Consider the following 17,876-nt stretch of genomic DNA (forward strand, 5'->3'; position numbering starts at 1 on the left):
CTAGCAAAGAATATTAGCAGCGGATTATTTACGTTAACTTGATCTTTTATCGGTAACTACAGTGTTCAGTGGCATAATTAGGAGCTGTTACGGGTCAAATCTTTTAAAGGATATCCCTTTAAAGGTAGTTTGTTACCTCCATGTATTAGTAGTTAAAAACACTCTAGCGCGCTTGGCTTTGGGAAGGACTGGTAAATTCTCTTATTTATCAGGCAAATTTTCCGGTCCTGTTGCTATTATATACTCTAGTGGCATAGTAGAAGCTGCAAAATTAATAGTTGATTTTACTAATGCTAACAAAGAAAAAATGTCTGTGATTTGCGCAGCTCATTTAAATGAATTGTTAACAGTGGAAGATGTTAATAAACTGGCTAAGTTGCCTTCTCTGGATGAATTGCGTGTTAAAATTATGCGTTTAATATCTTATGATATTCCTGCTCGGTTAGCGTTGTCTATTAATTCATCTTCTATGAGGCTTATGAGAGTTTTGGATTATTATAGTTCTAAAAAATAAATTTGTTGTTAAGTAAGGTGGTAATTATGAGTAATGTAACAAGTGATTTGGTTGATAAAATATTATCTTTAAACCTATTAGAGGCTTCTGAACTTGTAAAAGTTTTAGAAGAGAAAATAGGGTTGCCTGCTGGTTCTTTTCTTGGTGGAGCTGTTGGTGCTGGGGCGCCTATTGGTGATAATGCTGCTGCTCCTGCTGCTCAAGAAAAAGCTGAGTATAAAGTTGTGATTAAAGAAATTGATGCGAGTAAAAAAATAGGAGTTATTAAAGCTGTGAGAGAGGTTAATTCTACATTGGGTTTAAAAGAAGCAAAAGAGTTGGTTGAATCTTTACCTAAAGATTTGACTGCTAATGTTCCTAAAGACGAAGCAGAAAAAATCAAGCAAAAACTTATTGAAGCAGGAGCAACTAAAGTGGAGCTTGAATAATATTTAATGTATTAATTTTATATTGATATAGCTCTTTTAATTAGTTTGGGGTATTTTAATGGTTGATTCTTCTTATATGTACGCTTCTGGTGCTTTTGTTCCTAGAGTTTCTTATTCTAGGTCGATTGATTTAAAAGATTCTTTATTGGATTTGGTTAAGGTTCAAAAAGAATCATATGATTCTTTTACTCCTAAGAATAAGGGTAATGAAAGACTTGAAGTTATCTTTCATACAATCTTTCCAATAAATGATCCTTTGCGTAGGGCTACTATTGAGTTTATAAGTTGTAGGGTAGATGATCCTAAGTATGATGAATCTGAGTGTATAAAGCGTGGTGTAACTTTTTCTGCTCAGGTTATTGCTTCTATACGTCTTGTTGTTATGCAGGATGGTATTTCTCTTGATGAATATAAATCGATTAAAGAGAGTGGAGATCATTCTAAACTTGCAACCGTTGTAAAATCTATAGAAGAGCAGAAAGTCCACTTTTGTGGGTTGCCTATGATGACTGATAAGGGCACTTTCATCATTAATGGTGTGGAAAAAGTTATCGTCTCACAAATGCATAGGTCTCCTGGTGTATTTTTTGATAGCGATAAGGGAAAAACTTACAATTCTGGTAAATTGATCTATTCTGCTAGAATTATTCCTTATAGGGGTTCTTGGCTTGATATTGAATTTGATGTTAAAGACCATTTGTATTTTCGTGTTGATAGAAAAAGAAAATTGCCAATTTCAGTTTTATTAAAGGCGTTGGGTCTATCAAATAATGATATACTCGATAGATTTTATGAGAAAATAAAGTATGTAAAACATAAAGATGGTTGGAAAGTGCCTTTTGTTCCTGATAAATTTAAAGGAGTGAGGCTGCCTTTCGACTTAATGGATATTGAAGGTAATGTGCTGCTTAAAGCTAACGTTCGTATTACCTCAAGACTAGCTAAAAAGCTATATGATAATGAATTGAAAGAGTATCTGGTTCCTTTTAATTCTATATGTGGTTTATTCCTCGCAGAAGATTTAATGGATAGTGCTAGCTCTACGAAAATTTTATCTGCTGGTGAATCTATAAAGCTGGAAGACATAAAGAAGCTTGAGTTATTATCTGTAGATGAAATATCAGTGTTGAACATAGATAATTTGTTTGTTGGACCTTATATATTAAATACGCTTTTCTTAGATGAAAACATGTCTTATCAGGATGCACTATATGAAATATATAGAGTTTTGCGTCCTGGTGAAGTTCCTGTTTTAGAGATAGTAGAAGAGTTTTTCCGTAATCTTTTCTTCAGTCCGGAATATTATGATTTGTCTAACATTGGTAGGTTGAAGCTTAACTCTTACCTTGGATTAAATTATGATGAGGATTTAACTGTTTTAACGCATGAAGATATTATTGAAATTGTGAAAAAAATAGTATTGTTACGTGACGGTCAAGGATCTGTAGATGATATTGATCATTTAGGAAACAGAAGAGTAAGATCAGTTGGAGAGTTTATAGAAAATCAATTTAGAACTGGGTTGTTGAAATTGGAACGCGCAATAGTTGATTCTATGTCCACTTCTAGTTTAGATAAAGTTTCTCCATCTGATTTTATTAATCCAAAAGTGTTAACTAATGTCTTAAGAGATTTCTTCAATTCTTCTCAATTATCTCAATTTATGGATCAGACTAATCCGTTATCTGAAATAACACATAAAAGAAGGTTATCCGCGTTAGGTCCTGGCGGTTTAACAAGAGAACGGGCAGGATTTGAGGTGCGTGATGTTCATCCAACTCATTATGGAAGAATTTGCCCTATTGAGACTCCTGAAGGGCAAAATATAGGGTTAATCAACAGCTTAGCTATATACGCGCGTATTAATAAATATGGTTTCATTGAAAGCCCTTATAGAAAAGTAGTCAATAGGGTTGTTACTGATCAAATTGAGTATCTTTCTGCTATAGACGAAGGCTCACATCATATAGCTGACACTAGCGTAAAGCTTGATGAAAATAATTGCTTTGTTGATGACATGCTATACTGTAGATATGCTGGTAGCTTCGTCATGGTAAGTAGCGACCAAGTTAGTTACATTGACGTATCTCCTAAGCAGGTAATATCAGTTGCAGCTTCCTTGATTCCATTTTTAGAAAATGATGATGCTAATAGAGCATTAATGGGCTCAAATATGCAACGTCAGGCCGTACCTTTATTGAAGCCTACCGCTCCTCTGGTTGCTACTGGTATGGAGTCTTTTGTAGCTTCTGGCTCTGGTGCTGTAGTTTTAGCAAAACGCGATGGCATAGTTGATAGTTCTGATAGTAACTCTATAGTTATACGTGCTTTTGATAAAGAAAGGGTTAACTACTTGGACGTAGATATTTATCATCTAAGGAAATTTCAGCGTTCTAACCATAATACTTGTATTAATCAAAGACCGCTAGTGTGCGTAGGTGATTATGTTAAAAAGGGTGATGTAATAGCTGATGGTCCTGCAATTAACAGTGGTGAGTTGGCGCTTGGTAAAAATTTGCTAGTTGCTTTTATGTCTTGGCAAGGTTATAATTTTGAAGACTCTATTATTATTTCTAGTGAAGTTGTTAAAAAAGATCTCTTTACTTCTATTCATATAGAAGAATTTGACTGTGTTGTACATGATACCCCTTTAGGATCAGAAAAAATAACTCGTGCTATACCTGGTGTTAATGAAGAAAATCTATATCACTTGGATGATAGTGGTATAGTGAAAATTGGTACAAGAGTTGGTCCAGGCTATATTCTGGTAGGTAAAGTTACACCTAAACCTTCTCTTTCATTGCCTCCTGAAACGAAGTTATTAATGACAATTTTTGGTGAAAAGTCATTCGATTGTGCGGATTCCTCTTTATATACATCTCCAGATGTTGAAGGGACAGTAATTGATGTACAAGTCTTTACACGCAGGGGGGTTGAAGAAAATGAAAGGGCATTACTCATCAAACAAAAAGAGATAAATGACTTTGAGGAAGAGCGAGATTATATAATCAATGTTACTAGTGAATATTTCTATGATGAACTGAAGAAACTTCTTATTAATTCTGGTTCTCAAGATCGAGAAAAATTTGACTCTATTGAACGTGAGCAATGGTGGGGTATAGGATTAAAAAACCAATCCATTTCTGAGCAAGTTAAGAGCTTAAAAAAAGATTTTGATGAAAAAGTATCACATGCAATAGCACAGTTTAAGCGAAAAGTAGAAAAATTACATGAAGGTTATGACCTGCCTCAAGGTGTGTCGATGTCAGTAAAAGTTTTCATTGCTGTGAAACATAGTCTGCAACCAGGGGATAAAATGGCTGGTAGACATGGAAATAAAGGTGTGATTTCTCGAGTTGTGCCAGTGGAAGATATGCCTTATTTGGAAGATGGTACTCCTGTTGATATTATTCTTAACCCTCTTGGTGTTCCTTCACGAATGAATGTAGGGCAAATACTGGAAACGCATGTAGGTTGGGCTTGTAGAAAATTAGGGGAAAAGGTAAGTAATATTCTCGATGAGATCAATAAGATCAAAAGTGCTTTTTGCAAGGGAATTAGGTCCCTTAACGATGATAATTTTACACAATTTGCAGTAGCATACCTTGATAATAAAAAAATTGAAAATATTGATGATGATGAAATAACGGCTTCTGTTTTAAATACACCTAATAAGAATGCACTAAATGACGAGTTGAATGAGTTAGTAGAGAACTATTTGAACTCTTGTAAAAGTTCATACAGCAATTTACGTAACTTCCTGATTGAGGTTTATAGCTATGGCAGTAACGTATCTATCTGTAATGATATTCGTAATATTAGTGATAATAATCTCATTGAATTTGCACGCAAATTACGTGATGGCGTTCCTGTTGCTGCACCTGTATTTGAGGGTCCAAAAGATGAACAAATAGCAAAATTATTTGAACTTGCTGGTTTAGATAACTCTGGACAAGCTGTATTATATGACGGTTGCAGTGGTGAAAAATTCGACCGCAAGGTTACAGTTGGTTACATGTACATGCTTAAGTTGCACCACTTGGTTGATGGTAAAATTCATGCGCGTTCAGTAGGGCCTTATAGTTTGGTTACTCAACAACCTCTTGGAGGAAAATCTCATTTTGGTGGTCAGCGTTTTGGTGAAATGGAATGTTGGGCATTACAAGCCTATGGTGCTGCTTATACTTTGCAGGAAATGTTAACTGTGAAGTCTGATGATATTAATGGTAGAGTTAAGATTTATGAATCGATAATAAAAGGTGACAGTAATTTTGAATGTGGAATTCCTGAATCCTTTAATGTGATGATAAAAGAACTACGTTCTTTATGTTTAAATGTAGATTTAAAGCAAAATGATGTAGTGATTGAAGATATATCTCACACTAACATTGCACAACCTTTTAATGAGGTTAGCATATCGATTGCTAGCCCTGAAAGTATTAAGCGTATATCTTGTGGTGAGATAGAAGATGTTTCAACTGCAAATTATCGTACGTTCAAAGTTGAGAAAGGTGGATTATTTTGCCCTAAGGTTTTTGGCCCTGTCAATGACGATGAATGTTTATGTGGAAAATACAAAAAAAGAAGACACAGAGGTCGCATATGCGAAAAATGCGGAGTAGAAGTTACATCTTCTAAAGTAAGAAGAGAAAGGATGGGTCATATAGAGCTTGCATCTCCTGTTGCTCATATATGGTTTTTGAAATCGCTTCCTTCAAGAATTGGAGCATTATTAGATATGTCTCTCAGAGATATTGAGAATATTTTATATAGCGATAATTATATCGTAATAGATCCTCTTGTTTCGCCTTTTGAAAAAGGTGAGATTATTAGTGAAAAAGCTTATAATGAAGCTAAAGATAGCTATGGGATCGATAGTTTTGTAGCTATGCAAGGTGTTGAAGCTATAAGAGAGTTGCTAACGCGCCTTGATTTACATGAAATTAGGAAGGATTTAAGACTAGAATTAGAATCTGTTGCTTCTGAGATAAGAAGAAAGAAAATTATAAAGAGATTGCGTATTGTTGAAAACTTCATTAAATCTGGAAATAGGCCTGAGTGGATGATACTTACAACTATACCTATTTTACCACCTGATTTGCGTCCTTTGGTATCGCTTGAGAGTGGTCGTCCTGCAGTTTCTGATCTGAATCATCATTATAGGACTATTATTAATAGAAATAACAGGTTGAGGAAATTGTTGAGCTTAAATCCTCCTGAGATTATGATTCGTAATGAAAAAAGGATGTTACAAGAAGCAGTTGATTCTCTTTTTGATAATAGTCGTCGTAATACTTTGGTAAATAAAGCTGGTGCTGTTGGATATAAAAAGTCCATTAGTGATATGTTAAAAGGAAAACAGGGTCGTTTTCGCCAGAACCTCTTAGGAAAAAGGGTAGACTACTCTGGACGTTCTGTAATAGTTGTTGGTCCAACTTTGAAACTAAATCAGTGTGGATTACCAAAAAGAATGGCTCTTGAACTATTCAAACCTTTTGTTTACTCAAAGCTTAAGATGTATGGTATGGCTCCAACTATTAAGTTTGCTAGTAAGTTGATAAGAGCAGAAAAACCAGAAGTTTGGGATATGCTTGAAGAGGTAATAAAAGAGCATCCTGTTTTGTTGAATAGAGCGCCTACGCTACATAGACTTGGTATTCAGGCTTTTGAGCCAATCCTTATTGAAGGCAAAGCAATACAGCTTCATCCGCTTGTCTGTACGGCGTTTAATGCTGATTTTGATGGTGATCAAATGGCAGTGCATGTGCCATTTGCTTGGTAAAAATTTGCTAGTTGCTTTTATGTCTTGGCAAGGTTATAATTTTGAAGACTCTATTATTATTTCTAGTGAAGTTGTTAAAAAAGATCTCTTTACTTCTATTCATATAGAAGAATTTGACTGTGTTGTACATGATACCCCTTTAGGATCAGAAAAAATAACTCGTGCTATACCTGGTGTTAATGAAGAAAATCTATATCACTTGGATGATAGTGGTATAGTGAAAATTGGTACAAGAGTTGGTCCAGGCTATATTCTGGTAGGTAAAGTTACACCTAAACCTTCTCTTTCATTGCCTCCTGAAACGAAGTTATTAATGACAATTTTTGGTGAAAAGTCATTCGATTGTGCGGATTCCTCTTTATATACATCTCCAGATGTTGAAGGGACAGTAATTGATGTACAAGTCTTTACACGCAGGGGGGTTGAAGAAAATGAAAGGGCATTACTCATCAAACAAAAAGAGATAAATGACTTTGAGGAAGAGCGAGATTATATAATCAATGTTACTAGTGAATATTTCTATGATGAACTGAAGAAACTTCTTATTAATTCTGGTTCTCAAGATCGAGAAAAATTTGACTCTATTGAACGTGAGCAATGGTGGGGTATAGGATTAAAAAACCAATCCATTTCTGAGCAAGTTAAGAGCTTAAAAAAAGATTTTGATGAAAAAGTATCACATGCAATAGCACAGTTTAAGCGAAAAGTAGAAAAATTACATGAAGGTTATGACCTGCCTCAAGGTGTGTCGATGTCAGTAAAAGTTTTCATTGCTGTGAAACATAGTCTGCAACCAGGGGATAAAATGGCTGGTAGACATGGAAATAAAGGTGTGATTTCTCGAGTTGTGCCAGTGGAAGATATGCCTTATTTGGAAGATGGTACTCCTGTTGATATTATTCTTAACCCTCTTGGTGTTCCTTCACGAATGAATGTAGGGCAAATACTGGAAACGCATGTAGGTTGGGCTTGTAGAAAATTAGGGGAAAAGGTAAGTAATATTCTCGATGAGATCAATAAGATCAAAAGTGCTTTTTGCAAGGGAATTAGGTCCCTTAACGATGATAATTTTACACAATTTGCAGTAGCATACCTTGATAATAAAAAAATTGAAAATATTGATGATGATGAAATAACGGCTTCTGTTTTAAATACACCTAATAAGAATGCACTAAATGACGAGTTGAATGAGTTAGTAGAGAACTATTTGAACTCTTGTAAAAGTTCATACAGCAATTTACGTAACTTCCTGATTGAGGTTTATAGCTATGGCAGTAACGTATCTATCTGTAATGATATTCGTAATATTAGTGATAATAATCTCATTGAATTTGCACGCAAATTACGTGATGGCGTTCCTGTTGCTGCACCTGTATTTGAGGGTCCAAAAGATGAACAAATAGCAAAATTATTTGAACTTGCTGGTTTAGATAACTCTGGACAAGCTGTATTATATGACGGTTGCAGTGGTGAAAAATTCGACCGCAAGGTTACAGTTGGTTACATGTACATGCTTAAGTTGCACCACTTGGTTGATGGTAAAATTCATGCGCGTTCAGTAGGGCCTTATAGTTTGGTTACTCAACAACCTCTTGGAGGAAAATCTCATTTTGGTGGTCAGCGTTTTGGTGAAATGGAATGTTGGGCATTACAAGCCTATGGTGCTGCTTATACTTTGCAGGAAATGTTAACTGTGAAGTCTGATGATATTAATGGTAGAGTTAAGATTTATGAATCGATAATAAAAGGTGACAGTAATTTTGAATGTGGAATTCCTGAATCCTTTAATGTGATGATAAAAGAACTACGTTCTTTATGTTTAAATGTAGATTTAAAGCAAAATGATGTAGTGATTGAAGATATATCTCACACTAACATTGCACAACCTTTTAATGAGGTTAGCATATCGATTGCTAGCCCTGAAAGTATTAAGCGTATATCTTGTGGTGAGATAGAAGATGTTTCAACTGCAAATTATCGTACGTTCAAAGTTGAGAAAGGTGGATTATTTTGCCCTAAGGTTTTTGGCCCTGTCAATGACGATGAATGTTTATGTGGAAAATACAAAAAAAGAAGACACAGAGGTCGCATATGCGAAAAATGCGGAGTAGAAGTTACATCTTCTAAAGTAAGAAGAGAAAGGATGGGTCATATAGAGCTTGCATCTCCTGTTGCTCATATATGGTTTTTGAAATCGCTTCCTTCAAGAATTGGAGCATTATTAGATATGTCTCTCAGAGATATTGAGAATATTTTATATAGCGATAATTATATCGTAATAGATCCTCTTGTTTCGCCTTTTGAAAAAGGTGAGATTATTAGTGAAAAAGCTTATAATGAAGCTAAAGATAGCTATGGGATCGATAGTTTTGTAGCTATGCAAGGTGTTGAAGCTATAAGAGAGTTGCTAACGCGCCTTGATTTACATGAAATTAGGAAGGATTTAAGACTAGAATTAGAATCTGTTGCTTCTGAGATAAGAAGAAAGAAAATTATAAAGAGATTGCGTATTGTTGAAAACTTCATTAAATCTGGAAATAGGCCTGAGTGGATGATACTTACAACTATACCTATTTTACCACCTGATTTGCGTCCTTTGGTATCGCTTGAGAGTGGTCGTCCTGCAGTTTCTGATCTGAATCATCATTATAGGACTATTATTAATAGAAATAACAGGTTGAGGAAATTGTTGAGCTTAAATCCTCCTGAGATTATGATTCGTAATGAAAAAAGGATGTTACAAGAAGCAGTTGATTCTCTTTTTGATAATAGTCGTCGTAATACTTTGGTAAATAAAGCTGGTGCTGTTGGATATAAAAAGTCCATTAGTGATATGTTAAAAGGAAAACAGGGTCGTTTTCGCCAGAACCTCTTAGGAAAAAGGGTAGACTACTCTGGACGTTCTGTAATAGTTGTTGGTCCAACTTTGAAACTAAATCAGTGTGGATTACCAAAAAGAATGGCTCTTGAACTATTCAAACCTTTTGTTTACTCAAAGCTTAAGATGTATGGTATGGCTCCAACTATTAAGTTTGCTAGTAAGTTGATAAGAGCAGAAAAACCAGAAGTTTGGGATATGCTTGAAGAGGTAATAAAAGAGCATCCTGTTTTGTTGAATAGAGCGCCTACGCTACATAGACTTGGTATTCAGGCTTTTGAGCCAATCCTTATTGAAGGCAAAGCAATACAGCTTCATCCGCTTGTCTGTACGGCGTTTAATGCTGATTTTGATGGTGATCAAATGGCAGTGCATGTGCCAATTTCATTGGAAGCTCAGCTTGAAGCTAGGGTGTTGATGATGTCCACTAATAACGTTTTAAGTCCTTCTAATGGCAGACCGATTATAGTTCCTAGTAAAGATATAGTACTTGGTATATATTATCTGACTTTACAAGAACCTAAGGAAGATAATTTACCATCTTTTGGTGCTTTTTGTGAAGTTGAGCATTCCTTGAGTGATGGTACTTTACATATTCATTCTAGTATAAAGTATAGGATGGAGTATATTAATAGCAGCGGTGAAACTCACTATAAAACTGTTTGTACAACTCCTGGCCGTTTAATATTATGGCAAATTTTTCCTAAGCATGAGAATCTAGGCTTCGATCTAATAAATCAGATATTAACAGTCAAGGAAATAACTGGTATAGTTGATTTGGTATATCGTAACTGTGGTCAAAGTGCTACCGTGGCATTTTCTGATAAATTAATGGTACTTGGCTTTGAGTATGCCACATTTTCTGGTGTCTCTTTTGGTCGTTGTGATATGGTTATACCTGAAACTAAAGCTACACATGTTGATCACGCGAGGGGTGAAATTAAGAAATTCTCTATGCAATATCAAGATGGGCTAATAACTAGAAGTGAGAGGTATAACAAGGTTATAGATGAATGGTCTAAGTGTACGGATATGATAGCTAATGATATGTTAAAAGCAATATCTATATATGATGGAAATAGTAAGTACAACTCAGTGTATATGATGGTTAACTCTGGTGCAAGGGGTTCTACTTCACAGATGAAACAGCTAGCAGGAATGCGAGGGCTCATGACCAAACCTTCTGGTGAGATTATAGAAACACCTATAATTTCTAATTTCCGTGAAGGATTGAACGTATTTGAATACTTTAATTCTACTCACGGTGCGCGTAAAGGTTTAGCTGACACTGCACTTAAAACTGCAAACTCTGGATACTTAACTCGTCGTTTAGTTGATGTATCTCAAAATTGCATAGTTACAAAGCATGACTGTAAAACAAAAAATGGTCTTGTTGTGAGAGCTACAGTTGAAGGAAGTACTATAGTTGCATCTCTAGAGATAAAGGATATTGATACAGTAAAAGCAGTGATGAGTGCTCGTAATAGAGAGAACAAAACGTTAGTAGTTGCTGCAGTACATAGTAACTTTTCAAAAGTCGAGCAGTTGAAGCAGATATCGCAAAGTGACGTATCCGCTCAGATTGATACAGCTTTAGTGCTCTTGAATCAAGGCAATTACCAAAAAGCCTTAAGTATTTTCAGAAGCGCATTTGAAAGAAGAAAAGAAATACTAGGAACAGACAATCCTGGTACTTTAGATATTCAGACATATATAGCCAAAGTGCTATATAAGCAAGGAATTTACCAAGAAGCTTTAAATATGCTTGAAGAGATTTTTCAGAAACAAAAAGAAATGCTGGGTTCAAACGATAAGGATACTTTAAGTACAAGAAGTACAATCGCTTTAGTGCTGCATAGACAGGGGAAAGATGAAGAAGCTTTTAATATTTATCAAGAAGTCTATCAGAGACAAAAGGAAATACTAGGGTCAAATCATTCAGATACCTTAAATACTCAGTTTCACATGGCATTAGTATTAGATAAACAGGGAAAATATGAAGAAGCGTTAAATATCAATAGGGCAGTTTTTGAAAAGAGGAAAGAAACACTAGGTACACATGATCTAGCCACTGTGAGTGCCAAAAATAATATAGCAATGGTACTAGCTAACCAAGGTAAATACGAAGAGTCCTTAAAAATCTATAAAGAGGTTTTTGAAAAGAAGAAAATAATTTTAGGTATTAATCATGCTGATACCTTGAGAACGTTACATAACATTGCTGGGGTACTCTTCAATCAAAATAAATATCATGAAGCCTTGAAAGCTTTTCAAGAGGTTTTAAATATACAGAAAAAAGCTTTACAACAAAATCACCCAGAAGCCTTGAATACTCAATACAACATAGCAAATGTACTTTTTGCTCAAGGGAAATGGATCAGCGCACTTAAAGTCTACAGAGAAAGTTTTGATCAAAGAAAAGCTGTTTTTGGACCAAGTCATCCGAGTGTTTTAGACATTTTAAAAAAGATAGAGATGATTAATTTTAGATTTAAGCTTGAGGGTAGCGAAGCATCAGAGGTTCTCCAGCATCTGCAGAAAGATATCAACATTGCTGCTAGTAAAGGTGATATACGAACTGTTCAGCGTCTGTTAAAAGATGGAGCTGATGCCAACGATAAAGATATTGATGGAAGAACACCGTTGCATTACGCTGTTAGCAATGGACACATAGATATTGTAAACATCTTACTAACAAATGGAGCTAATGTTAGTCAAGTTACTAATAAAGGTAATACACCATTACACACTGCTACTTCCAAATGTTACAAAGAAATTGTTGAGGTTCTGTTACAACATATCAGTCGTGATAAATTAAATGACTTTGTTAATGCTAAAACTACTTCTAGTGGTACTACATCACTTCATGTTGCAGCTAAAGGTGGCTCCTTGGAAGTTGTAAAATCTTTATTAAAACATGGTGCAATTTATAACATTGAGAACAAAGAAGGTAAAATACCTATTGATCTTTCTAAGGACCAAAAAGTTACTAACCTACTGAAATTAATTGAAGAATTGTTTGGAGATGCAAAAAAAGGTAATGTTGAAATTATCAGCAAGCTTAAAGCAGTAAAACCTGATGAGTTTATAGCTGTAACAAATGCTCGTAATAATCAAGGGAATACATTATTGCAAGTTGCTATAGCCAATAAACATAAGAATATTGCAACTAAATTGTTAAAAATGCTGAAGGAGCCAGATCAAAATTTACAAGACGTCAATATAGAAAGTGGAGTTAAAAGTTTGAAACTTTGAATAATACTATTGAAATATTTATATATAACCTAAGTTAATATTATACTTAAATCAGTTACAATATCTGAGTTTCAGCAAGCCATAGAGTCAAATTAAGGAAAGTAGATATAGAAAAAAGTACAAATTTTTGGTACATGGGCTACTTTATACTCCACATCACAGCTACAAGTTTACCATTTTATTCTATTAGACATATTTATTGCGTTAAAGGAGAGTATATGTAAACACCTGGATTTATTACAGAAACTAAAACACTGCAAGATAGTAAAAATATTATGTTTAAACTAGTTTGACTTATATTATATACTGTGGATAATATATCATCTATTTATGATTATATTAATATAAGGAAAATGTTATAATCTGGAGGGTAAGTAGTTATGCTAGGCAATGATAATACAAGCTACAGTTTAATTTCTGCAGTTCGTGAAGGAAGACTAGAAAGAGCAAGGGAGTTAATTAATTCTTTTGGACTATCTTATTCACAAGCATGGTCAGAAGGATATGTTTTACTTCGTGATGCTATTGAGAATAAACATACAGCGGTTACTAAACTACTTTTAACAAACGGTTCTAAAGTTAACAGCAAAAACAAAAGACCTTCTAATACTCCACTTCATTTTGCTGCTATAAATGGTGACATAGAAATTGTTAAGATGCTTCTAGACAGAGGTGCTAACATTGATGCTAAAAATCAGTATGGCAGAACTCCGCTTCACAATGCGATTGAAAATAAGAAAATGGAAATTACCGAACTACTTTTAAATCGTGGAGCTAACATTAACGTCAGAAGCAATGATGGTATAACTCCTCTTCATATTGCAGCTGAGAGAGAGTATTTACAGATTGTTGAGCATCTTTTAAAATATGGAGCTTATGTTAATTGTGTGTGTACTTCAACATGGAAAAAAGGTTATGCACCACTGCACTTTGCTGTTGAAAAAGGTAGTAAAGAAGTTATCACGTTGCTTTTAAGTAGAGGTGCTAATGTTGATGTTAAAGGGGAAGATAGTATAACCCCTCTTCATATTGCTGCTAAGAAAGGATATATGCATATTGCCGAAGATCTTCTAAACCATGGTGCTTGTACTCATTCTTTCACATTGAAGGAAGGATATACGCCACTACATTTTGCTTCTGAACTAGGCAATGAAGAAGCTGTGAAATTATTCTTGAATAAAGGTGCTGATATTAATGCTAGCACAAATAGTAATTTAACGCCACTTCATATTGCTACCAAAACAGGACGTAAAACAGTTGTAAAGCTGCTCTTACAACATGGAGCTAAAGTTGATAATCAGGACAAAGATGGTAAAACCACACTACACCTCGCTGTTGAAAAAGGATATTTAATGATTGTTGAGGATGTTTTAAAGTATTGTCCTGATATTAATCATCAAAGTAACAGAAGCTCTCTTAAAATCGCAGTGCACGGCTATGGAGAAGAGTATAAAAAGATTGTTGAGGCTCTTCTAGAATATGGTCTTATTGTTAATCTCGAAGATGCAAATAATCCTAAGTTATTACATGCTGCTGTTGAAAAAGGATATTTGAAAATTGTTGAAGACCTATTGAAGTATGGTGCTGATGTTAATACGTTACACAATTCAACATCTAAAGAAGGTTTTACACCTTTACATAGTGCAGCCAAAAACAAACAGGAAGAAGTAGCTAAATTATTGATAAGCTATGGAGCTGATATAAATGCTCAAGACAAAACTGGAAAAACTCCAATATTTTATGCTACTGAGAATGCCGATTTAAAAATTACCAAGCTACTTTTAACTAATAGAGCTAATGTAAAAGATAATCCTGAGCTATTGAATATTGCTGTTAAGAAGGAATGCATAGAAATCGTTGAAGCTCTTTTGCAACACGATACTGATATTAACGCTAGTGATAAATATGGAAGAACAGCATTGCATTTTACTGCTTTAAGTGAGAGTGAAGGTTTTTTTGGATTTCTTACTAATGAAGATCCTGATATTAATATTAAGGGAGAAATTGCTAAACTGCTTCTAAGTAAGGGAGCTAATATAAATGCTCAAACCAAAAATGGTATTACGACGCTTCATGCTGCTGCTCAGAAAGGATATACGAAAGTTGTTGAAGCTCTTTTAGAATATAATGCAGATGTTAATTCTACAGTTAAAAGTGATATAACACCTCTCCATCTTTCTGCTCAACAAGGAAATGAAGTAAGAGGTTGTCCGGAAACAAGTAAAAGGCTATAATATCTGAAATTTTAGTACGGGGTAAAGATGAGAAAAAAGTATCCAACAGATCTAAGCGAAAGGGAATGGGCAAGAATAGAAAAACACTTCAGAGTATCATACAAGAAAGGAGGAAGGCCGCCAAAGTATAGCAAAAGAGAAATATTAGAAGCAATTTTCTATGTATTGCGTACAGGGTGTCAATGGCGGTATTTACCAAATGATTTTCCGCTATGGAAGACTGTGTATGAGCAGTTCAGGCAATGGAAGAAGCAGGGAATTTTTGAGAAAATGAATTATGAAATTACAAAATATAGTAGAAGAAAAATAGGAAGGAATGAGCAGCCGAGTGCCTGTATAGTAGATAGTCAATCTGTAAAGACTACAGAAAAGGGGGGATCAAAGGCTATGATGGAAGTAAAAAAGTAAAGGGTAGAAAAAGGCATATAATTACAGACACTCAGGGTTTTATACTAGGTTGTTACGTAGGCGCTGCTAACGAAAATGATAGAGATGGTATTAAAATAGCATTAAACAATATGAGAACAAAATATACTAAAGTTAAAAAAATGTGGGCTGACATGGGATACCAAGGAAGAAATTTAAAGAATCACATAAAGGAAGAATATGACATAGATATTGAAATTGTTAAAAGGCCTCCATGTAGATTTTGGGTGCACAAAGATACGCCACCTGAGCTACTACCAACAAGAGAACAAGGGTTTAAAGTACAGCCAAGAAGATGGGTTGTAGAAAGGACTTTTGCTTGGGTTAATAGGAATAGAAGGCTATCGAAGGAGTATGATTTACTCACAACATCCACTGAGAATTTCATATACCTAGCTATGAGTAGGGTTATGTTAAAGAGGGAATATGCTTGAATTTACTAGTTTCCGGACAACCTCTAATTAGCAAAATGCTCTTGAACAAAGGAGCTAACGCAAACGCTAAGCAAAAAGATGGAATAACTGCGCTTCATATTGCAACTCAAAAAGGCCATAAAGAGGTTGTAAAAGTATTGCTAGAATGCGGTGCTAAAGTTGGTTCTAAAATTAAAAGTGACATAACACCACTGCACCTGGCTGCTCAAAAAGGTTACCAGGAAATTATTGAGACTGTCTTGAAATTTGGTGCTGATATTAACTCTAGAGATGAGTATGGCAGAACAGCACTTCACATTGCTTCTAAAGAAGGACATGAAGAAGTTGTTACAACTCTTTTGGAATATGGCTCTGATATTAATATTACGAGTAGAAATAATCATACACCACTTGATTCTGCTATGGCTGGTATAAGGTCATTCTATAGTCAACTCAACAACTATGACTCTGATGATGATGGTTATTACGATCCTGATCGTGGTGTCTGTTCGTGTGAAGTAACTGCTGAAGCTCTTAAACGCCACATAGTTAAAATGAAAACCGCAAATTTATATGTAAGTGAAAAAAATTTACTATCAATGAGTATCAGTGGTGAAATAAGTGGCTTTCAGGATGAATGTGAGGAAGAAATAGCAAGGATGAAGAGTGAGAAGATTAATAATCCTAACATTTCATTTTATGATATCTTGGCAAAAGGTACAAGCTCATTAGCAATATATATGAGGAATGAAAATATAGTGCAGGTTTTAAAATCAGACGACTATAAAACAAAATTTCCAATATATGCTAGTATGATCGAAAGTCATTTCAGAAAGGGTATGGAAAGAAAAGAGTTACTTGAACAAGGCAATAAAATTTTCCATTTTCTCTTTAACAATTTTCCTGAGTTACCATATGACTGTACTGAAAAAATATTTAGCTACCTGAGTAACGAAGACTTAAGAATTTTGATAGATGCTTGTAACCCTCTTAGCATCAGTAATCCTAATACTAATATTAACAATGTAGTGATTACCTCAAGTACATCTCAAGTACAGTACGTTTAAGTTAAGGAAAAATAGCAGAACAAGCTACTTTCAACATTAAGTAATGGCTTTAGTAATTTAAAGATTATTTTAAAGGTTTTATGGAAATATTCAAAAAAGTATACGTGTCAAGTTAAGGAAAAATGAGCAAATTTAGTGCACTAAAAGTTGGGGAATATTAAATAAATCATTGGAGGTAAGTTTGGAAAGTAAAATACTTATCAAATGAAGATGAAGAAAATAATCGCAGAAATGGGAGGAATGCAATAACTCTACGTACTACAATTAATCTAGTTTATAGCATTACCCATGGTAATCCAAATAAGATTTTTTTCTCATAATCAAGTCATAGTAAATTGGAACAACTTTTCACATCTAACAAAAGCTCTGACTTTAGATTTAGGATTGAAATTAGTAAGTAGAATGATTACGTAATGCATATATTAGTGAAAGGAGGTACAACATGAGTAATATAGTTCATTCAAATAAAAACAATAAATGTGATAACTTTAGTGTAAGAGGACTACAAAGAGCCGTTGATAACATATTTGATAGCTTCTTTACAGGATGGGACTCAGAGCTTTCCAGAAGAGGTAGTAGTCTATTACCAGCTTGCGATTTTTATGAAACAAAAGAAAGCTATTGTCTCTCACTAGAGCTACCAGGTATTTCCAAAGAAAGCATAGACATTAGTATATCTAGCGACAGCTTAATAGTGAAGGGTGAAAAGACGTGTAATAACGAGTCAAAAGATAAGCAGTTTTACCATCGAGAAAGATACTATGGATCTTTCTATAGGTCTATTCAGCTTCCAGTAAATGTAGAGCAAGATAAAGTGTCTGCTAATTTTTCAGATGGAATATTGCACGTAACCATACCTAAGTCGGAGAAACATATCAA

The 17,876-nt window shown here is 34.6% G+C and overlaps 1 protein-coding gene across 1 annotated transcript; it reads left to right on the forward strand.

Annotated features, from left to right (window-relative positions):
• Positions 1-13,972: 13,972 nt before the first annotated feature.
• On the forward strand, positions 13,973-15,654 carry LOC123257903 (putative ankyrin repeat protein RF_0381; the record flags this gene model as incomplete). The annotated part of the gene is made up of 2 exons (XM_044717869.1): positions 13,973-14,365; positions 14,537-15,654. Coding segments are annotated over 2 exons (948 nt in total), but the record flags the coding sequence as incomplete, so codon positions are not given.
• Positions 15,655-17,876: the final 2,222 nt, after the last annotated feature.

The sequence above is a fragment of the Drosophila ananassae genome (assembly GCF_017639315.1).
Source record: "Drosophila ananassae strain 14024-0371.13 chromosome 4 unlocalized genomic scaffold, ASM1763931v2 tig00000073, whole genome shotgun sequence".
NCBI lineage: Eukaryota > Metazoa > Arthropoda > Insecta > Diptera > Drosophilidae > Drosophila > Drosophila ananassae.